Source organism: Erinaceus europaeus, chromosome 16 (assembly GCF_950295315.1).
Source record: "Erinaceus europaeus chromosome 16, mEriEur2.1, whole genome shotgun sequence".
Lineage (NCBI taxonomy): Eukaryota > Metazoa > Chordata > Mammalia > Eulipotyphla > Erinaceidae > Erinaceus > Erinaceus europaeus.
The window spans coordinates 20,989,514-21,012,237 of record NC_080177.1 but is presented as its reverse complement, the minus strand read 5'-3'; the positions used below and the strand labels follow the sequence as shown (position 1 = coordinate 21,012,237).

The following is a 22,724-nucleotide window of genomic DNA, read 5'->3' as shown; positions in this document are numbered from 1 at the left end:
CGCTGGTCCCTACCTGCAGGGGGAAAGTTTCACAAGTGGTGAAGCAGTACTGCAGATCTCTCCCTCTCCCTTTCTGCTTCTCCACCCACAGGCAGTGAGGGACACCAGTCTCTTCCTCTGCAAGAGCTTCTGCTGTGTGCTAGGGTACAGCCACAGCCTGGGTCTCCTCCCTGCTCTGACAGTGCGCTGGAGGAGCTTCTAGTGTTGTGGTACCTCTCCCTCATTTCCCTGTCTCTCTGTCTTTGTCTCTCTCTGCCTCTCTCTCTTTAAATTTAAAAATAGCTGGGGCCAAGTGGTGACGCGCCTGGTTAAGCATGCACACTGCAATGCACAAGGACCCAGGTTCAAGCCCCTGGTCCCCATCTGCAGGGGGAAGGCTTCATGAGTGGTGAAGCAGGGCTGCAAATGTCTCTCTGTCTCTCTCCCTCTCTATCTCCCCCGCCCCTCTCAATTTCTATCTATCTCTATCCAATAATTAATTAATTTTTAAAAAGTATTAAAAAATTAAAAATAGCCCAGAGCAATGAAATCATGCATATGTGAGGCCTGATTCCACAAAAACAGCAAATAATAAAAAAATAAAGTCCTTCACCCCAGTTCACTTAGAAGCCTCCCTTCTACATTCAATTTCCATGATCTGGAAGATCACTGTCAAGGCCATGACCAACAGACACATGAAACGAAGTTTCAAAGGACCCCTTCTCCCGTTCAGTTCATTCTACCACAGTGGGAGGTGTTATGGCCAGCCTTATGCCAAGTGACCAGGGGAGACAGGAAGGTATTAATGTTTCCATTCCTGCCACGCACCCCCCACACCCTCCCCCGCCTGCTCATAGCACCACTGGGGGACAGAACTTTTGCCTCAGGAAGTGGAGTTAAGAAGGAATCAGGACTCAAGAGGAAGGGAAGTCCCCCACAAGCAGGTCAAGACAAATGAAACCGACAAACGCAAGGTGCTGAGTGCCAGGTGGTGACGCACACTGGATGAGAGCTCATGTTACCATGAGCAATGACCTGGATCTGAGCCCCTGCTCCTCACCTGCGGGGGGGGGGGGGGGGGGGGCGGGCGGGCGGGAGGAAGAGGAAGCTTCACAAGTAGTGAAGCAGGAATGCAGGTGTTTATCTTTCCTTCTTTATATCCACCTCCCCTTCTGGTTTTTCTCTGATCTATCAATTAAAAAATAGAAAAACAGGAAAGGAAAAGATGGTTTCCAAGAACAATTGATTTATAGTGCCCACATCAAGCCCCAGCAATAATCCTCATGGGAAAAGAAAACAACGTCAACAATAACAAAAATAAAATAAACAACAAAAAAGGTGAGGTGCCAAGGAGGCAATAAAGGCTCTTGTCGGCAACAGACAATCAGCAGGGGCTGGGGCAACGGCTTGGGGACAGAAAGGACCAGGGCTGGACCTTTATTCATTCATTATTGCTGTCAGGCTTTTTCCCCGGCCTCTGTGCCTCCTGCTCAACTTCACTATTCCTGACAAGCCCTCCCTTTTTTTTCCCATAAAGAGTGAGAAGCAGTGAGGGAGGAAGAAACAAAGAGAGAAGGAGAGATACCGTGGCACTGCTCCACCGCTCATGAAGCTTCTCCCATACAGGTGCTCCACAAGGTGGCCAGGGGCTTGAGCCTGGGTCCTCACACATGGCAAAATGTACATTCTACAGGGTGAGTTAATTCCTCACTGCCCCCAAAACTGTACCTTGAGAGTCCAGTCTGCTCCTCCCTTGAGCCCACTCTTCTGGGGTCTTACCCATCCCTTCCTTGAGGCCCTTCCATATGCCCATCAGGATACCCTGTGAGGTGGTAGGGGCGCACATTATAGAAAGTCAGAAGTGACAAGGTGGCCTGGGACTCTCATGGTTATGGGGAGTGGGGTTCTGCTTTCCCCAAACCACTCTGAAACTTAGAGAAGGAGATGGAGAACATAATCTCTCCCCTTGGTACCAGAACTATGAGTCTACCATTCCCAGTGGCCACTTTTTTTCCCCTTTCCTTTCTATTTTATTAGATAGAAGGGAGACGAGAGAGAGAGAGAGAGAGAGAGAGAGAGAGATATTTCATTCTGCCATATGGCAGTACTAGGATTGAACTTGGGACCTCAGACATGCAAGTCTGGTATACTACCACCATGCTGTCTCCATGACCCCTTAGACTTCTTGAACTTAATAACACCTGTGATTTCACAGGCAAACCCCTAGAAGGCCTGACCCAAAGGACTTCTGACTCTGTGGGGTCTTTTGACTTGGCCCAGATGATACTCTACCCCTGGCACTTAGCTTCAGGAGAGGCCAAGAATGTGGGTGGGGCAGCCTATAAGTTGGGAAGCTGAGGGGGAGAAAGAGCAGAGCCTGCTGGGCCTGCAAGAAAGGAGCCAGATGCCAACTGTGGCCTGTCCCCGCCCAGTTCACATCCCAGAGAGCTGTTCCTGGAAACAGGTCACCCAATTCTAGGCAGGCCCTGGAGGACAGAGCCAAGGAAAAGGCACTCAAGGCTGTGCTGAGTTTGAGGACGTCTACCCTAGATAGCAGCTGAGACACATGTCCATTAGCAGATGAAAGAAGAGAGGAAAGACCACCATCCATGGAGTCCCGCTTGCTACTCCCACAGGGTGCTGGGGCTCAAACCCAGGACCTCATGCATTAGAAGGCACATGCACTACTGGGAGAATTGCTGCCTGACCTCAGGCCTGTCTGTTTGCCACTGAAAATCCCTGTTGGAAAAGGAGTTTTAAAAGGGCATTACTTTGAAAACTACACATGCAAGTTGGTCTCTCTCTCTGTGTGTGTGCGCGCGCGTTCTCTGTGTGTGTGTGTGTGTGTGTGTGCGCGCGCACGTTCTCTCTCTCTCTGTGTGTGTGTGTGTGTGTGCTCTCTCTCGTTCTCTCTGTGTGTGTGTGTGTATGTGTGAGTGTGCACGTTCTCTGTGTGTGTGTGTGTGTGTTCTCTCTCTGTGTGTGTGCTCTGTGTGTGTGTGTGTGTGTGCGCGCGTGCTGAGCCCTCAGCACAGGGGCTTGTCTGTTTCAGGTGGCTCATCTCTGGCAGTGTGACAGGAAGGGAATGCCAAATTAATGCTGGGTAATAAATTCTGCAAACCAATAAAAGCAAAGCCAAGGGATGGATGGAAGAAACACAGCAACTGATTAAACATTTGTGTTGGCAGTTGCAGAGCCCAGGCACATTTTCCAAGGTTTTTCTCAAGGAGACATCTGGTCACAGCCCATGTGTTTGTGGGAAGGACCCCGGCAAATCAGAGGAATGGAGGCCCCAGAGTTCGGGACCTCCAAGGGGCAACAGGCACTGTTGGGGGGGGAGGGGCAGGGAAGAGGCAGCTCTGGGGCCACAGCCTGAGTAGGCAACTGGGACTCCTCAGGAGGGCAGTGCTGGGTCAGCCTCAGGCTCACAGGCCAGCTCTGGGCTGCAGGAGCAGCGGCCCAGGGAGAGAACATTCTGTGCTGTAAGGCCTGGTACCCAGTCCACCACACCCCACAGCCAGACTCAGGGTTGAAGGACTGAAGTGCAAGTTTGAAGGCCAGACCTCCCCTCATCAGAGAGGTAGAGAGAGGATGAAAGTGCCACTCAGTAGGGCCAACTCCCACCCCCCACACACACACACACTCAGGACTCCTGATTCCACGTGCTCCCCAGGTTCACTCCAAGTTAGTCTCTCTACCCCACTCCCCTCTGCACAGCCAGGCCCCTGTGGCTCCCAGGTGGGTGTGACAATGGAATGCAGGCTGGGTCCCCCAGGACCATCTGGGGATTGCTCAGAAGTGAGCTCCCCACCACCCACCACAAGGCAAAGTGCTGTGCTGGGAGCCTGGCCCCAGCATCCCAGAGCACACAGAACCCTACTACCCGGGAACCTTTATGGCCTGGGTCACACACAGAGACATGGGCTTTGTGACATCAGGTGACTCCGGCAGCAGTCCCCTGTCCCATTGCCTCTCCAGACATTGCCCCTTCACTTGTACCTGGTCAGGAGCCCTGCCCAGCCCCCTGACTCCCCTCTTTACCCCCTTCCCCAGTCATGGCTTCCCAAAGCTCCCCCAAAGAGATGTGCTGCCCCCATTTCCAGCTTTGACTCTTCTCTGCTTCTGCCCCATCCTGCCCTGTCTCCCCTTTCCTCCTGGACCCTGTCTGCTCAGCCTCCGTGAGTCCCTAAGGGTCACCCATGGGGACCAGGTGTCGATGACAACTGAGCAGCTGCCCCCCCATGGCCCCTCCAGGCACAGAGCAGGGCTCTGGTACCCCATCTCCCTCTGTGACGGGGATCCAGCCTAGCGGTCTAGGACAAGCCACCTACCTCAGAGAAGAACACGGAGAGGATGATCAGGCTGATCCAGTGAATCACGCCGGCGAACTGGAAGGCGCTGGAAACTGCAGGGGACACAACAGCAGGGGTCCAGGCTTAGGAACCAGGCCTGGGCGCCGGGGCAGAGGGGGCTCTGCAGCAGAGGCTGAGCTCCAGGCACCCCGGCCTCTCTTAGAGTGGAAAGGGGCCCAAGCATGGCCAGGCGGTTCCAAGTTGTGTCTGGGATGGAGGACAGGGCTGTGGAGTTGGTGGCTTTCTTGCAGCCATCTGAGGGGCTGCCTCTGCCCCCCACCCTCCCAGGCCACCTCTGTTTTCCAGTCTGGGCCACTGACCTTGGTGACCTTCACACAATTCCCCTACCCCAAGGGAGTCTGAAGACACCCCACCTGTGGCTCTCAGCCAGGTCCACATTAACATTCAGAAAAACTCTCTTCAAGGCTCTCCACTGTGCCAGGCACAGTTGAGGGGACTCAGGGTTCAAGGAGTGAGGGGTGGTGGTGCAGGCCCAGGGTTGTCTGCAGGAGCCTGGGTCAAGGACTGGAAGGCGCAGAGGGGTGGGGTGGGAAAGCTAGTCTCCCCTGAATGGCAGAGCTAGCTTTAGGGTCTGCTGGACCTCCATGTGGCCCAGCTCACTTCCCAGTGCAGGAAGTTGCCAGCCCTGAACTCCACCTTCCACAGAGCAATCCTTGGAGTTAAGGTGCTCACTGTCTGCAGAAAGGCCTTTAAACATAGAGATATGACCTGGGTAGAGCTTAGCAGACAGCAGCGCCAAAGCACAGTGTTGGGCCCCAGACAAGGGTCAGGTGGAGAGAGGGTGGGAAGACGGGCCTTCAAGAGCCACTAGCAGGTCACCCTGGGCCAGTGAGTGTGGCTCAAACAGGGTGCCAGGGCCAGGACAGGCCTCCAGAGCATACAGCTCAGAGTCCAAGCTGTCAGAGATGGGGACCGGCCACAGCTTCCCCCAAAGCTCAGAGGTCAGGGAACCCTGGGCTGGGAGAAACCAGATCCTGGGGAAGAAAGCTAGCTTTAAGTGGGAGACTTTGGGGTCCCCTGGCTTTGGGTTCTTTGACCCTTAAAGAAGGAGTGTGGTTCTGTCTATCCCTGACCACAGGTGCCCAAGTGGGAACCACACGGCAGAGCCTTGTAACCCCAAAAAGCCCTCCAGATGATTCTGAAAACATAAAGTCTTTCCCCATTATTTCACCGATGAATTCCTCCTGCTTTTTTTTTTTTTCTTTCTTAAGGTTTGCTTTAGAAGCACAATAAATCTCTGTGAGTTTTATGGAATTTAAGAAGCCTTTTATGAGCTGCCATCAGATGTCCCACCCAAATCAATCTCTCGGATACTTCATTTGAAGCAGAACTGTGGCTGGGCTCTCAGCTCTCTTCAGTGCCTTGTGGCAGCCTGAGGGCGAGGGCCCCCAGCACAGCCCCACAGGGAGAGAAAAGCTCCCTTGTGGTCAGAGCCCATCAGAATCAAGCATGGGGGTGGGAGGTGGGCAGGAAAGCACAGGGCACACTTGAACAGAAGGCAGGTTGAGTGCAAAGCCACGCCGGCTACTTCATGCTGGGGGTGGGGTGTTCAGATTGGAAGCCAGGAGCCACTGGTGCACAAAACCCAGGCAGCCAAAGGACAAAACAATTCCGATGGTGAGCAGGACCCATGAGGCATTTAGAGGGACCCTGAATCAGGGGGTTCAGTAGAGATATTGGGGGAATTTGAGGAAGCAAGTCGGGACAACTAAATGGGTGTGTGGGCTCTCAAGTCCTGAATGTGCTAATGGTTAGACAGCAAATCTCGGGACGGGTGGCAATAATTTGACCTTTACTTTATCTGTACTTCATTGATCTACCTTCTGAATTGGGGAACTATGGGAGCTAGAACCACTCACTTATCAAGAGCTAAGACTTGAGCCTCTGGGCTCCTACTCTCTGCCACCTCCACTTGCCCCAATTCACCAAACAGGATTCTGTAAGAGTGAGGGAGGAATCAAGTGGCCCCTGGCTCTGACAGATGGGACAGACGGGACAGAAAAGGTGACAGAGAAGCCACTCTCCACTACGTGGGCCAAGTGCCTGTGAATGTGAAGCTAAGAGGAGCACCCCATAGCGTGTGCTGGGGGAGAACGAGCCATCCCATTCCAAGGCCGCGCGCAGGAGAAATCTCTGAGTCTCCAGGTCTGTCAGTCTTGCCCATCTTAAGGGCTCGCTGCTCCTAGGGTCAAATGGAGGGAAAGGAGTTCCTGAAAAGCTGCTGTTCTGCAAGGAGAGTACCACCAACTCCAGGCTGGGCCAAAACACTAGGAATCACATTGCGGTTACTAGTTACTCCAAGATGACACTCCGCCATACCACCACACATGGGCACTGTCTTTAAGTGACAGAAAATTCCAACTAGGAGCAAAAAAAAAAAAAAAATGTGCACACAGGGGTCCCCAACATCGTTTGATCTCATCCGTTTCTGGACATGGGATGCTTTGTGGGGAGAGGCAAACCGATGCTGGGGGTGGTGGAGAGAGGAGCTGCCAGCTGCATGCCCCTCAATGGGACCCCCATGAGCCCTGGAACCAGGGGTGCAGAGGGAGCATGGAGGTAGGAGGGAGCCGGGTAGGGGGTGCAGATCACATGGCTAGTTGGGGACCCCTGATGGATGCACATTGAATATTGACATCATAGTATTTGCAGAGGAATCTCTCTTGCTACTCACACTGGAGAAGCTTTATATCTATTAGAAGCTCCAGGGTCAGGAGAATCACCACCAATATTACACAGGCTACCAGGAAACTGTTGAGACTTGCACTGAGCAAAAATACCTGCCACACGGCTGCTCTCTTCCCACAGCACGGCTTCAGCCAGGTGGACCTGCAGGGACACAAGCGAAAAGGTGGCTGAGAGGGAGCCCCCACCCCACCCCACCACAGCACTGTCATCAACCCCCCACCACCACACACACCCCTCATCTCATGCCTCCCGGCTCTGAGCTTCCCAGTGAAGCTCCTCATTCAAGAGGCACCTTGGTAAGGTAGCTAAAAGGCTCAAAAAGAGATGGGTCTCTGGGCTAGAGAGATAGCATAGTGATTACTCAAAAAGACTTTCAGTGCCTGAGGTCCCAACATCCCATGTTCAATCTCTAGTACCACCATAAACCAGAGCTGAGCACTGCCCTGGAGGGAGGGAGGGAAGAAGGGAGAAAAGAAGGGAGAGAGAGGGAGGAGAGATCTGGATCTTAGGAGACAGCTCGTCAGGTAGATTGCTGAGGGGCTCCATGGATGGTGGACTGATGTGATGCCTTTCCCCCACCCTGCCTCTCTCTCTCCCCTCCCCCTCCCCCCTCTATTCCTGCCTCAAAATAAAAAAGAGGGTCAAGGAGACAGCACAGTGGTTGGGTGCAGGAATTGCATGTGAGAGGTTCTAGGTTGATTCCCTGGCACTTCTTCTTCTTCCTCTTTTTTTTTTTTTTTTTTTTTTTTGCCTCCAGGGTCATCGCTGGGGCTCGGTGCCAGCATTACGAATCCACTGCTCCTGGAGGTTATTTTTCCCATTTTTGTTGCCCTTGTTGTTGTTATAGCTGTTGTTGTTGTTGGATAGGACAGAGAGAAATGGAGAGAAGAGGGGAAGACAGAGAGGAGGAGAGAAAGATAGACACCTGCAGACCTGCTGCACCACTTGCGATGTGACCCGCCCCCTACAGGTGGGGAGCTGGGGGCTCAAACTGGGATCCTTACGCTGGTCCTTGTGCTTTGCACCATGTGTGCTTAACTCGCTGCACTACTTCCCAGTCCCCGATCCCTGGCACTTCTAAGAGCAAAAGTTGTACAGTGTTCTAGGAAGAAATGGAGAGAGGGAGAAAGAGAGAGAGAGAATGGAAGAAGGGAAGAAGGCAAGAGAAGAGGATTACATTGGAGAAGCCACTCAGTGTATCATGCGCACAGAAGGCCCTGAGATCATTTCCGGGCACTGCATAAAAACTAAAAGCAGGGCCAACACTGGCTCACCCGGCAGAGCACACATCTTCCCATACTAAGGACCTGGGCTTGAGCCCTGGGCTACCACATGGGAGCACCTGCAGAGGAGAAGTCTCACGAGTGACGGAGGGTGCTGAGGGTCTCTCTTCTTCCTTTTCCTCTCTCTGTGTCTCTCTGTATCTAGAGGAAAGAAAAAAAAATGGCTGCCAGGAGAGCCGGAGTCATGCAAGCACTGAGAGCCCCGGTGACAATCCTGGTGGAGAAAATAAAAATAAAATAAGATAGGTGAGACTCGGTTTCCAGATTGACCTGGATCTCTCCCTCACAGCAACTCTCTGTATCTCAGTCTCCTCCTCTTCAAAATGTGGTGTAAGTGGGCCAAGGAGATAGCACAGTGATTATGCAGAAGCTTCATGCCTGAGGCTCCGAGGCCCCTGACTCAGTCCCCAGCACCACCATAAGCCAGAGCTGAGCAGTATTCTGGTTCTCTCTCTCTCTCTCTCTCTCTCTCATTAGAATGTTGATTATTTATTTATTTTTCAATGAATAATATGTAAAAGAGAATGTAGCTCAGCGAGAGGGCATGATTTGAACAAGGCCCCGGGGTCAGTCTCCCAAACTACAGAGGGTGAGCAGGCCACATGTCACAGGCTTGCTGTAAAGACTGGGGGTCATAAAGGCTGGAGGCACCTGGCTCTGTAGCACGGGTGGCTGGGACATGAATGGCTATTGTCACTCTTCTGTGTGGTCTGAGGACCCAGCGGGGCTCTGTGCCTAGTGTTCCCCCACCCCCCAGCTCAGCCTTTAGTAAGTACTCGGGGAATGAGTAATCCACCACACAGGGAAAGATCTGTGTGTTTCCTAGAGCAGACTGTGTGGGCTGTGGCCTCGTAGGATACTCAGTTGCCATTCAGTAATGTCTGTGGCTGGCTCAGCTTTGGCCATCTTGGTTCAAAGTGAAATGGCTATTTTTCTGTGCAAGACAGGCGCATGCCTTTATTGTATCCTTGTATGCCCTAGGGATGACAGTATCTGCCACTTAGCACAGGGCATCTGGAAGGTTAGAGTTCCATGGGCAGTCTTTTGGGAAACCTGAGATGATGCTGAAACTCCACAAGTACAGAAGAGGCCCGAGGACAGGATCTTCTGGGGGGGGGGGGGACGGCTTAGAAGTGAGGAGGAGCCAACGAACCACAGATTGCTTTTGCACATTTGCATATGAATATCTGTGCATATTAATTGCAGTGACATACTGCAACTGATGGTGAGGGGCTGGGAGAGAGCATACCGGTAGAGCACACACTTTACCAAGTTTGTGTCCACAGTCACCACATGACAGTGCCTGCAGGGTGGAGGTTTCACAAGCAGTGGTGTAGTGCTCTGCTGTCTCTCCTTTTCTGTCTCGCTCTTCCTTTCTGTCTCTCACACTCTGTCCAAAGGAAGGGGAAAAAAAGTCTGTCAGGAGCGGTGGAATTGTGCAAGTGTGGAACTCTAATGATAACAACAATACACACAAAAAACAAAGACATTGAGGTCTCTCTCTGGGCCTCTGCATCCTGCCACCCACCCCAACCCCCTTTTATTTTATTTTTTTTTAATATTTATTTATTTTCCCTTTTGTTGCCCTTGTTCTTTTATTGTTGTAGTTATTATTGTTGTTCTTGATGTCATCGTTGGTGGATAGAAACTGAGAGAGGAGGGGAAGACAGAGAGGGGGGTAAGAAAGATAGACCCCTGCAGACCTGCTTCACCGTTTGTGAAGCGTCTCCCCTGCAGGTGGGGAGCTGGGGGCTCGGTCCCGGATCCTTACGCAGGTCCTTGCGCTTTGCGCCACGTGCGCTTAACCCGCTGTGCCACCGCCTGACTCCCAGCCGTTCCCCCCTTTTAAAACCAGAGCCCTGTTCAGCTCTGGCTTGTGGTGGTGCAGGGGACTGAACCTGGGACTTTGCAGGCTCAGACAGGAAAGTCTGCGTGCATCACATCACACTGTCTCCCACAGCCTGTCCTCTTCTCCCGAACCTCGATCCTCCTGATCTCTCCTCTCTCTTCTTTTCCAGGTTCCTGCATGCCCTTCCGCTGGGTCCTATTTTAATCCCTCACACCTCTCTCCCTGGGTCTGCACCCAGCCCCCAGCTGTCTAGGCACCTCCTCTGGAAGCTTCCTGCTCCCTCAGCCCATTCTGTAATGCTCCCCTGCCCCCCACCATGGCTGCAGGCCCCCAGGGAGCTCTGATTCCACCTCCTCTCTAATGCCCAGTCCCACTGCTTGTGGTCCCTACACACAAATTCACTTGTCATCAAAAGTTGGGGTCAGGCGCCACCCAGAGTCATGAAGAAGAAGGGCAGTCCCTCTGGGAAGATGGCTCCCACCATTCAGAAAGGAGCCAGACATTCATTTTGTTTTATACCTTGTACCCCCAGGGCCATGGAGGACACCCCTCAAAGACTGAAAACTCAGAAGAGGCTCTCTAAGTGGGGGGGGGGGGGTGAACCTGCGGGCTTCCCTGCAGACATCTGAGGAAGCCTTGACCTGTCTCCTTGGGAGGGAAATAATAGTTGTTTGAACTCTCTGAATGTTAATTTTTTACTTTTTCTTTTCCCAGATAAAGACAGAGAGGCAGAGAGACATGGGGAGAGAGCAAAGAAGGAAAGAGAACACTACACCAGAGCTTCCTCTAACACCGTGAGGGCGAAGCTATTTTACTGGCCTGATTTTTAAAATATTTATTTGTTTTCCCCTTTGTTGCCCTTGTTGTTTTTATCGTTGTTGTAGTTATTATTGTTGTTGTTGTTAGATAGGACAGAGAGAAATGGAGAGAGGAGGGGAAGACAGAGAGGGAGAGAGAGAGAGACACCTGCAGACCTGCTTCACTGCCTGTGAAGCGACTGCCCTGCAGGTGGGGAGCCGGGGGCTCGAACCGGGATCCTTACTGGTCCTTGTGCTTTGTGCCATGTGCGCTTAACCCGCTGCGCTACTGCCCAACTCCCTGGCCTGATTTTTTTAAAAAAAAATATTTTATTTATTCATGAGAAAGACAGGAGGAGAGAGAGGGAAAGAGCCAGACATCACTCTGGTACATGTGCTGCCAGGGATTGAACTCAGGATCTCGTGCTTGAGAGTCTAATGCTTTATCCACTGCACTACCTCCTGGACCACCTGGCTTGATCTTCACTTTCTTATATTGTCAGAGAAACTTCCTCACCAGACCAGGGATTAGTTATTGTGGAACCAATATTCATGCAAAGTGGGGTGACCGAGTCTGGGGGACCTGGAGTCCCCTGATATGTGAAGCTGGAAGCAGCTGCCTCTCCTTGGAGAAGGGAGTGTTCAGGAACCAGGCAGGGAAGGCACAGAGCTCAGCAGCAGCTAGGTTGGTCCTGAGATCAAGTCAGACCACGGCCCTGGGCAGCAGACTTGGCATCTGGCAAAAGTCAAACAAACATAACTAGCAAATCAGGACACTAGTTCAGACAGGATTGGGCATGTTCAGGGTGGTGGAGCCACAGACTAGGATGCTAATTCAAAAGGATAAATACACCATTATGTTCATAGCTGCATTATTCACAGCACTCAAAATAAGGAAGCAACCCAAATGCTTATCGGGTGACTGGACGAAGACATTATAGGACATATACTCTATGGATTACTATTCTGCAGTCAAAAAGGATGTGTGTCCTTTTGCTTGAAATGGATGGAAATAATTATGCCTAGTGAAGTAAGTAAGAAGGTGAACGACAACTAGCAGATGGTTTCTGCTCACATGTGGAAGATAGATAGTTACAGTCTACGCATTTGCAAGCAAACAAGCAGTCAAATTGTCTCTAAGACTTTGTAAGAACCATGGTGCTTACCAGAAGGGGAGGGGCACAGGACTTTGATGGAGGGAGGGTATGGTGGCTTGGGGGACACACATGATGTATGGGGGTGAAACCATCTGAAATCTTCTAATTTAATAAACCTGTGCTAAAACACTTATTAAAACTGGAGGAGGGGCACGGTGCTGTACTGTGAGTAATGCCCTGGGTTTGGTCCTTATACCACATGGGAGCCCCGTGGATGGTGGAGGAGAGCAGTGCTTCCTAGGATGTCTCTCCCTCTCTCCTCCCTCTGAAGACACAAAGGTGATTGGGCCAGTGAGATGCATGTGTGAAGCCCTCATTTCTTGCCCTCTCCCTATTAAAAAGAGAAGGTAAGTGGCTGGGTGGTGGCACACCTGGTTGAGTGCACGTTTTATAATGCACAAGGACCCGGGTTCGAGCCCCCGGCCCCCATCTGCAACGGGAAAGCTTTGTGAGTGGTAAAGCAGTGCTGCAGGTCTCTCTCCCTCTCTATCACCCCCTTCCCTCTTGATTTCTGGCTGTTTCTATCCAATAAATAAAGATTAAAAATTCAGAAAGAAAAAGGGGGGTGGTCAGAGCATGGGGGTAGGTAGGGCTGGTGTCTTGAATGAGGTGTTGAGCAGGCCTCCTGTCAAAATGCCATTTGAGGAAGAGCTGGAAGACTGAGGCCCATGGGCATCTGGGCCGTGAGAAAAACAGTCACTAAACAAGGAGGGCTCGTGGTAAAATTCTTTCTGTCACCCAAGCCTTTCCTCCCCAACCCCCAAACACAACAAACCCCAGGAGGGCCAGAAGCTGGGTTGGGAGGAGGTACCCCCTTGGGTGCTGGATGGAGCTTACAGCCATGGAGGTCTGATACTGCGGCCTTTCCCCAGCACCCAGAGACATTTCTTGCCCAGGCAGCCATAGAATGGAGCCTGGGCACTGTTGCCCCAGTTCTGTCCAACCAGCTTTACTGTCTGCAGCTGCCAGCCCCTCCAACAGGCCATCCTGGGAGTGACTACCCGCTGCAGCTCCCTTTTGAGGCAAGTTCAGGGTGTGCTGTTAGCATTGTCTGTGAACCCAAGGCAGCACACAGGGGTTGCATCTGGCTGAAGCACTATGGGCGTGGGAGGAGGGACACTGAGGGACAGTCACTGGTGAGGAGTGGCCTTACGAGGGCAGCGAGGTTGGAACCACCAAGAGGGCTGCCAGAAACCCCGATGTGGTCACACAACACAGTCTCAGTGTGGATGCAGGCCTCAGTTAATGTTAATCTCTTTTGGGGGAGTCTCTATGTGCAACCAAATTTGAGAACTGCTGTGGGGGCCGGGGAGCTTGCTAGGGGTACAGAATCTTAACCCTCCCCACTGAATTTGAACCTGCTTTTTTTTTTTTTTTTTGGCCTCCAGGGTTATTGCTGGGGCTTGGTGTCTGCACTACGAATCCACTGCTCCTGGAGACCAGTTTTTTCCCATTTTTGTTGCCCTTGTTGTTATTATTATTGTCATTGCTGCTATTGTTGTAGGGTAGGACAGAGAAATCAAGAGAGGAGAGGAAGACAGAGGGGGGAGAGAAAGATAGACTCCTGCAGACCTGCTTCACCACTTGTGAAGCGTCCCCCCTGCAGGTGGGGAGCCAGAGGCTCGAACCCGGATCCTTATGCTGGTTCTTGCACTTTGTGCCATGTGCACTTAACCTGCTGTGCTACTGCATTTCAAAGAGACCCCAGGTGGTCTTTCTGACTGACCTGATGTTTGCATATCCTTAGCTGCTCATACTTTTCTCTAAAACTCAAATGACTCAGTTATGGCCAGGCAGAAAAATAGAATGTGTCCAGCTTCGTAATAGCCCTGAGTGCTTCAACAACAACGTAAGGGGGCTCATCAGGCTGAAAGGGATGTCAGCTTTGGCTCTTTAATTAGAGAAGATACCTTCGAAAGCCCTGGGTCTGGGTCTAAGGATGGTGCTATCCCTCAAATGGCCACCAGAGGGCAAGCGCCACCCAATTTCATATCTAGGTGCCCAACAGCCAGGAAGGAGGACAAGGAGCTCAGGATCTGACAGGGCTGCCAAAAGCAGAAATACCAACAAACAGATGGCATGTGCTGGCAGGTCAACGGGGGTCCTACCCTGAGGTTTCACCACTCACTCTGTGAGGCCTCAAGAAATCCTGAGGCAGGAGGGAAGAGGAGTTGGGAGCCTTTGCTGCCTCTACTGTACAATCTTGAATACAACTGAGACTAACTTCTACAATGTTAGAGTCAACTTAGGCAAAGTTCCCAGATGGGCCCTGTGTGCGAGGGGAGGTGAAGGAAGTGGCCTGGTATGAGGTGGCCCCAGGTCACTGTTCTGACAGTGTTCCCAAGCTGGTCACTGCCACAGCCCATTCTGGGAGGTGACACAGAGATCCGGGGTGCTGGGGGGGGACAAAGGTGTGCTGTGCTGTGTTGGGTAATCCACTTCACAATCAGCCACTGTGACTGCCAGGGCTGGGAGGATCCAAAAGGGGGGCAGAGAGCAGAGTCTGGGGTTGGTGGAGACCCTCAAGTTGTCCACAAGGGGATTTGCAGGCCAGGAAAGTCATGGCCTGAGAAGAGGAGGCAGCAGACCACAGATAAGCAGACTTCCCTGAGGGCCACTGGACCAGATGGCCCTGACAGCCTGCACTGAGACCAAGTCCCCACGGAGGGCGGGGGTGGGAGCGGGGGAGGATGAGGGAATCAGAAGTCCATCTGGTAGCAGGAACAGACTGGAGGTCCCCCCACCCCACTCTCCCCACTTTGAACTCTGACCTCTGGAAGTTGCACCAAATCAGACATTTGAAACCCTTCTGCTCTCCCTACACCCCAGGTAAGATATTCAAAAGACCACAGTACTGTGCACAGAGCTCCTGTGACCACACTGATGAATCATCTTAGAATACCTGGGCTCTGGGTTCAAGCCTCAGGGCAGGGAGGTCTAACAGTCCTGCTGGTTGTCAAAATGCTCCAATTCTGTGACTCTGGGCCTTGAAAATTTGGATGTCATAGATCTAGTGGTGGCTTCAACTGCCTCTAGGCCCAGTTTTCTTTACTCCATTTACTCCAGGCTAGTAAATCTTTGCCGAGGAAGCCATGAAACTCACGTGAATCTCACTTCTGACATTGATCTGGGAATGCTTTTTTGTGAGCTAACACATTTAAAAGGTGCTTTTTATAAAAATAAAAAAAAAAAGGGGGGGAGTGGACAGTGGTGCACCTGGTTGAGCACACTTGTTACCTTGTGTAAGGACCCCGATTCAAGCTCTGGTCCCCAACTACAGAGGGGGCACTTTGTGAGTAGGGAAACAGTGCTACAGGTGTCTTTCTCTCTTTCTGTCTCTTCCTTCCCTTTCAACTTACTGTCCCTATCCAAAATAAATAAAAAATTTAAAGACATTTGCTACTACTACTGGAAGCTGTCTTGAACCCTTTATAAATGTTAACTCATTGAGCTGTTTTTAAAAAGTGATCCCTGGGAGTCGGGCTGTAGCGCAGCGGGTTAAGCGCAGGTGGCGCAAAGCACAAGGACCGGCATAAGGATCCCGGTTCGAACCCCGGCTCCCCACCTGCAGGGGAGTCGCTTCACAGGCGGTAAAGCAGGTCTGCAGGTGTCTATCTTTCTCTCCTCCTCTCTGTCTTCCCCTCCTCTCTCCATTTCTCTCTGTCCTATCCAACAACGACAACAACAATAACTACAACAATAAAAAAACAAGGGCAACAAAAGGGAATAAATAAATTAAATAAATAAAAATTTAAAAAAAATCTTTTAAAAAAAAGTGATCCCTTCGACTTTCTGTCTGCCTGTCCAAACCCCAACCCACCTGCCCCCAATTTGGGTTCTTTCCCACCAATCACAGAGAGATGAGGAATTGCACCGATGTGTCAACAACTGTACTATAAGCCATTACCTCCCTCCAATAAAAGGATTAAAACAAAAAGAAAGAAAGGAAGGAAGGAAGGAAGGAAGGAAGGAAGGAAGGAAGGAAGAAAAGCCAGACTCTTCCATCTGTTGGGGTTTGGATGTAACAGGTGTCTCCTGCTGCCAACAGAGCTCAGTTTGACCTTTGAGCCCCAGCTTCACAGGCCCCCAAAGGAGACAGACAACACCCGCCTTTGCAGCACTGTGCCCAGCTGTTCAAAGGAACATAGGCAAAGTCCCCACACAGCACTTGCTGCAGGACGCCGGAGGCTACTCCAATGATGAGCCGAGTCTTCGGACATCGGGGAAGGGCTAACTAAATATGGCAGGTTTAGATCTTTATTCCATGGCATGCCCATCAAATGCCAGGCATGGGCTGGGTGCTGAGCATAGGAGGGAAGACAGACCTCCATCCCCTTGGCACCTGCAGCCTTGTAAGTGAAGCCTGACTAACCAATGATCTCTTGGCCCAGGCCACTCTGGAAAGCAAAACCCATATTGTGGGGGGTGGGGGAGGGAGAACAGGAGAGGGCAGTGAGCTCACAGGTGCAGAACCTGTCCTAAGGGACAACGGTCCAGGGTGGGGACCATCAGCCCAACACTCATGGGGACACCTTTCTATTCCGTTTCTGAAATGTGGGTGGGGGTTCCTTGGCACTCTTCCAGGGAGAACCAGAAAAACAATAATGAGCACTGCCCAGGGCTCCCTTTGCTCCCTCCCTGTGCCCAATTCCCAGGGGAAGCCCCAGCACTACAGGCTCTGAGTGTGCGCGCGCGCGCGCGCACACACACACACACACACACACACACACACTGAGCAGCAGGAGGGGTGAGGGGGTGATTCTCTTAGTTCCTGGGGGTGGGGGTGGGGGAACACAGACATTAACCTTTTCTAGGAATCTTCTTTTGTCTGCAATCAGAGTTTAGCCCAGTTGGTGGGGGGGAGAAGGGAAGGAGAGGTACTGTGGGCAGCTGGGGTCAGGCAGCCTAGCTTCTACATGTCCCAGATTCCTTATACCATCCAAAATTCTAGCTCTAGGAAAGGTGGTGGTGGGGTTTGCGGGGACAAGAACTTAGAGGTAGAATTCCAATGGGTGCTGTCTCCCCACTTGGCCAGTCAGTCACAAAGCCACCCCCTCTAAGGGCATGGTGACTCCTTGAACCATGAGAGGGAACGCAGGACATTTTCCACATACCTCTGAATGGTTGCCATGAGGTTCAAGGCCAACCTAGGGGAGGGAGCAGGAAGCTATGCCAACTCTCCCCAACACACCTCCAGAGTCCTCAACTCTGGGAACTGGCCACAAATCTGAGACTGTTCTTTGCCCAGGATTTGCTGACAGGGCTGCCTGGATGAGGTCAGTTTACTAATCTGATGGGGAACAAGGGACTGCAGTCCAGGAGACACCCCACTTCTCCGTGCTGTCCTCTCAGGTTCTGGACAGCTATCTGGTTAATCCTGGACAGTCCCCACTTGCCCAGCTAGTTAATCAAAATGAAGTGCCCAGATGACCGGGAATCCTCAAACACCATACGTTCAGCTCCCTTTCCAGGGGGGCCAGGCACCCCAGCCCGCGCAGTTCACTATGCACCCTGTAGAGGTTGTCGGAGGAGCTCTGCTTCCACCTAGTGGTCATCCTCAGCTGAATGCCTTGCACCTGTGAGTAAGGGGGAAGACCAGGGGTTAATTTGCTGAGAAAAAAAAAAAAAAAAAACCTGTGGGGAGAAAGTGGGGGTGCGTGAGTTACAGGAAAGAAGCTAACCTGTATGTACCAGGGAAAGTTCTTCCTGGTTGGGGAATCTTCCTGGAAGCCTGAGCCGGTCACAGGGTGAGCTCAGAGTCCAGCTGGAATGCCAGGGGCAGGGCGGTGTTGATCACACACACATCTCATGGGCATTAAGCAAGTGGATTGATGACGTTCTTTTTCAAAAATGGATTTTTCTCCTGGGGGGAAAGATTATGCAAAGGCCCTCCAATCACGTGGTACAGAACTTCTAGACTTTGCACTTGCAAGGTCATGGCAAGCAGGGACTTGCCTTTAACTCTAAACCTCGAAAGGCTGGTTCCTTCTCCTGAAAGGAGAAGCTAGACTTGTACTGAGTGAAGAAGGCATGTCCTGAGGCAGGCTGTCCTCCAGGATGGCTAGTGGAGGGGTGTGGCCATCAGCTGTCACCAAAGGCTCAGGGTCTGGTCAGCCACATAACCACGACCTTGAGTTCTGGGGCAGGAGAAGCCTGGTCCCTCCCCGTGGCTATTCCTGGACCCAGGTCCGGGGTTCAGTCCTCCTCAACTGTTTCCAGGTGGAACTGGCCCCCCTTTTTGCCTTTTACAAAAGATTTATTTATTTTGAGAGTAGTTAAAATGAGAGAGAAGAATGTGAGAAAGAAAAGATCAGAGCACTGCACAATTCTGACATAGAGTGGTACCAGGGATTGAACCTACAGCTTCTGGGGCCTTTGACAATGCAGACTAATGGTCTATCAGGCTGAGTTATCTTCCCAAAGGACCCTAGTTCCCCCCTTTTTTTTCTTCTTCTTCTTTTGCCTCCAGGGTTATCACTGGGGCTTGGTGCCAGCACTATAGATCCACTGTTCCTGGCAGCCACTTTTTTTTCCCTTTTCCCTCCCTTTCTATTTTATTTTCACTTGACAGGACAGAAAGAAATTGAGAGGGAAGAGGGAAGATAGAAAAAGAGAGAAAGATAAGTATCTGCAGACCTGCTTCACTGCTTGTGAAATGTCCTCCCTGCAGGTAGGAAATGAGGGCTCCAACCAGGAGCCTTAAGCATGGTGATATGTGCGCTTACCCAGGTGCGCCACTGCCTGGCCCTGACCCTACAATTTTTTTCATAACACTATTTACTTATTTATTTATTTATTGCCTCCACGGTTATTGCAGGGGCTCGGTGCCAGCACTACAAACCCACTGCTCCTGTGGCCATTTTTTCAATTTTTTTGGATAGGACAGAGAGGGAGTAGAGAGGGAGAGAGAGATAGACCCCACACACACACAAGTGGAAAGCCAGGGACTCAAGCTAGGATCCTTGCGCGGGTACTTACATTTTGTACTATGTGCATTTAAACTGGTGCCACCACCTGGCCACCTTGACACAATTTTTATCTTAACACAGCCCCATTTATTCATTCATTCATTCATTCATTCATTCATTCATTCATTCATTCATAGATGCATTCAAGTAATACCCCTTCTGGTCCCAGCATCTGCTTCAGTCCTGGTGACAGAATCCTGAGCAGATGAGCAGAGCTCAGTGTCACAAGTGCTGGGACAGACAGAGGCAACGGGCTGTAAAGGGGGCACAGAAGTGAGATCCCTGCCCAGGTGGGGTCAGGGGCCAGGAGCCTTTCTGGAGTGGGCAACTGCTGAGCTCAACAGCATGGGGGTGAGAAGGATATTTGGGGCTGTGATTCCTTAGTCCCCATCCACCCTCCCTCTGTGCTTCCACCTTTGCTTGCTGGCATAGCTAAAATTATTCCAGTCCTTATTTAGAGAGGTTGCTATATTGGACCTATCCTTTTTTTTTTTTCTACCCTAACATCTCAAATACCATTTCTGTGCCTCCATTATGTTCTCTAACACTGCCTGTGAAGTTCTGGCAGAAAAGTGTCAATGGCATCATCTCCAAGGAAAATGTCCCTCTCTGGCAACCCTGACTGCCTTCAAGATTCTCCCATTCGAGGAGGGATGGGATGCCCTGACCTCATGGATTAGACCTTTCACCACTCTAAAGTGTAAATAGTTACTAAAGACTTAATAGCTTCCATTTCTGTGTTTCCTTTCTGACAGAGACTATCCTATCTACTCTCCCATAACTCTACCAGCACCTTCTTTTTACTGAAAAGATTAGATACCCTCACAGGGCAGGCAGGAGTCTCCTCTGTTGGGAGGGGACAACACTTGGTTTGCATGGCCTTCCTCAATGCCATCGTGTCCCAACAGGCTCCAGGCCTCTCTGGGGTGAAAAGTCCAAGCTTCTCTGAATGTCCTCTCCTGTGGCTTCTTGTCAAGTCCAGGCCCTAAGGACCAGCCAGGGCTTCAGGGCAAAGCAGGGAGAAGGTTAAGAGAAAGAAGACCCTCCAGTCTGCACCAAGAGCCATCTGCAGCCCCACTCTTCCAGAGTTAAATGGTTGGTTCAATGAGAATTTGTTCTGCACCCCACTTCCTTGATGCTGAGTGGGGATGGAGCACAATGAGAACCAGGCACAAGGGGCACGGCTTAACTGGAAACACAAAGTTCAAGTCAAATTGCACCAGAGCGAAAGAATCAAGAAGGCCACATTACTGAAGAAGGCAGACAGGTTCCATGAGTTTTCTCAAACTGAAAGAAAGACTAGAAAGGCTGATCAACTCTTGGTCAAAAGCTCTGAATGGAGACTTGGCTTGCTTAAAGGCTGTGATGCATTGTGGATGATTCTCCTATATCCATCCCTGCTCCACTGAGTAACAGCAATACATGCTGGGAAATTCAGCTCAAGGGATGGACCAGATTAACTGTGAGGTTGTTTTTTTTTTTTTTTTTTACATCCCTTACCATGTGACCCAATTCTAACCAATAAGATGTGAAAGAGAGCTGCTAAGGGATGCTGGGAAAGGTCTTTGTTACTCTTAAGAGAATGTCAGGGCAGTCATTCTTTCTTGCCAGGTATGAATGAGTAAGGACGTGGCCTGATCACCACAGATAGCTCTCTCACAAACTCAGGGGGACTTTATAGCCTCAATATGAAACCAATACCCTTGCGAGTGTTCACACTGATAAACATACCACCTATATTCTTAGACACACTTAGTTTTGATTTTCAACTTAGTTATTCTTTCATTTTATTGGGGGAAGGGTAGTGGTTTACAGTACAGTTGCTGACACATGGGTACAATTTTTCATCTCCGCATGGTAGACATCTGATCACATTTAGAAGAATAGGCACTGGGCGGGCAAGAGGGAAAGGATGACGTGGTTGGCAGGCACAGTGTGCCAGGGCCCTCAGAATTGGAGGTGTGGGAACATACAAGTAAAGATCAACAGCTAATCAGATCCGAGTGGTGGCTACAGTCTTTTTGTGTGTGTGTGTGCGTGTGTGTGTGTGGAAGGAATGGAGTTATCTTATCCATCCATCCTACATGGAACCCACACCCTCTGTGTCTCATGGCTTCTAAACCCCCTGCACGTGGCATCGGCTTTCCCACAAAAGACCCCATCACCTGTGGCAGCTCCATGGGCAGTGGGCTTGGATGAAAGGGAGCTGAAGCAGGGATGGAGGGAAGACACAGATTGTACGTGTGACTACACCTAATCGAGCTTTGGTGTTGTGGGAGCCCCTTGGTGATCATGGCATATCTCCCCTGCCAGGTAAGTATGGAAGTCCCTGACTTAGGGCAAGAAGGAAGGAGGCATGGGGAAATCCCTGTAAATTAGCCTAAAAGCACATGTGACTTCTTTTGGTAGAATTAGGCATCTAGTTAGGTAGAACTAGGCTGGGCAACTAGGTCTAAGTCCACTCGTTGGAGCCAAAGAAGAGATATTTGGGGAAAAGACCATCCAATTTGGGGCATGTTGGTCTGAGATGGCCACAAGTCCTGGCTGGGCAGGTCGGAGCTGCTCAGGCCAGCTGAGCAGACTCTCACCATGAGACTATTTTTAGCAGTGGTTTGGGTGAAGATGAGAACATTCCTCCTGTCAGATTTGCAGCCTGCTCAGAGGCAGAAGAACAGATCAGTTCACAGATGCTTCTCAGGCTCAGGGTGGGGTGGTGGTGGTGGTGTGTGTGCTCGGGCTTCCACAAAGACATCCAGGAAGTTGCTGCCATGAGGCAGAGGCCTGAGGAAGGTCTGGGCGAGCCATGACTTTGAAAGCTACAAGCTGAATGAAGGCTATTAACCCCAGTCACAGGGTTGAATGAAACTGCCTAGAGGACAGAGTGAGTATCACATAAAATGGTTCAAAACAGAAAGTGAAGAAACTCAGCATTTAGAGGCCAAGTGTGGGGGGGAGCAATTTCTAAAAGGCCTGGAAGGAACAGAGAGATAGGGAAGAAGTCAGCAGCAGAGAGGGCAGCAGACACAGGGAGATCGTGTTAACAAGAGGACAGAGTGGCTGGTTGGGTGCAGTGCTGGGGAGCAGACACCAGAAACACCTGAGCAGGAGGAGGGTGCAGGTGGCCTTGAGAGGCCCGCCTCCATGGTGAATGAGGCTGGCCTGAAGCAGACCCAGGGCTACAAGGGGACGCTGCCAGTGGAGACAAAGCTTCCAAGAAGTCTGGCAGCAAAGAGGAAGAGAGATGGTGGCAGCCGACAGGACCGTGAAGTGCAGAAAGGGCGTGGAAGACTGAGTGGGTGACAGCTGGGCAGGGATGAATCTGGTGGGATGTTTTCCAGAAGGTGGGAATGGAAAGGTGGATGGATAGGAGGCTTGCAAGGAAAGAGCAGAGGGTGTGAGGGGTGGGTTGCAGCCCATGTGTAAGGGTTTCTGCCTTCTGGAGAAGGAGGAGAGAGACTGGCTGAAGATGGGGGTGGGGGGAGGATGGTGGGGCAGGCAAAGCATGAACAGAATGAATGAAAAGGAACCAGGACCTCAGAGGTGGACCAATTAAGCAAAACTGACAGACATGGAGAAAGGGATCTTCAGTCTGGGGAGCGGTGGCCATGGGCTAAATGTTTGTGCACCCCC

At 51.2% G+C, this 22,724-nt stretch overlaps 1 protein-coding gene across 11 annotated transcripts in view; it reads right to left on the bottom strand.

Moving 5' to 3' along the window:
• TMEM266 (transmembrane protein 266) overlaps positions 1 to 22,724 on the bottom strand; it is a 151,986-nt gene that overhangs the window by 50,924 nt on the left and 78,338 nt on the right. For 7 of the 11 annotated variants that reach the window (XM_060174690.1, XM_060174697.1, XM_060174693.1 and 4 more), the window contains 2 exons: positions 7,027 to 7,181; positions 4,311 to 4,384 (listed from right to left, as the gene is read on the bottom strand). In XM_060174690.1, coding sequence (XP_060030673.1) covers positions 4,311 to 4,384; positions 7,027 to 7,181 — 229 coding nt within the window. Of the gene's footprint in view, positions 1 to 4,310; positions 4,385 to 7,026; positions 7,182 to 9,592; positions 9,706 to 22,724 lie in introns of those variants that run through there. The other 4 variants (XM_060174698.1, XM_060174701.1, XM_060174700.1 and 1 more) reach the window with 3 other exon arrangements.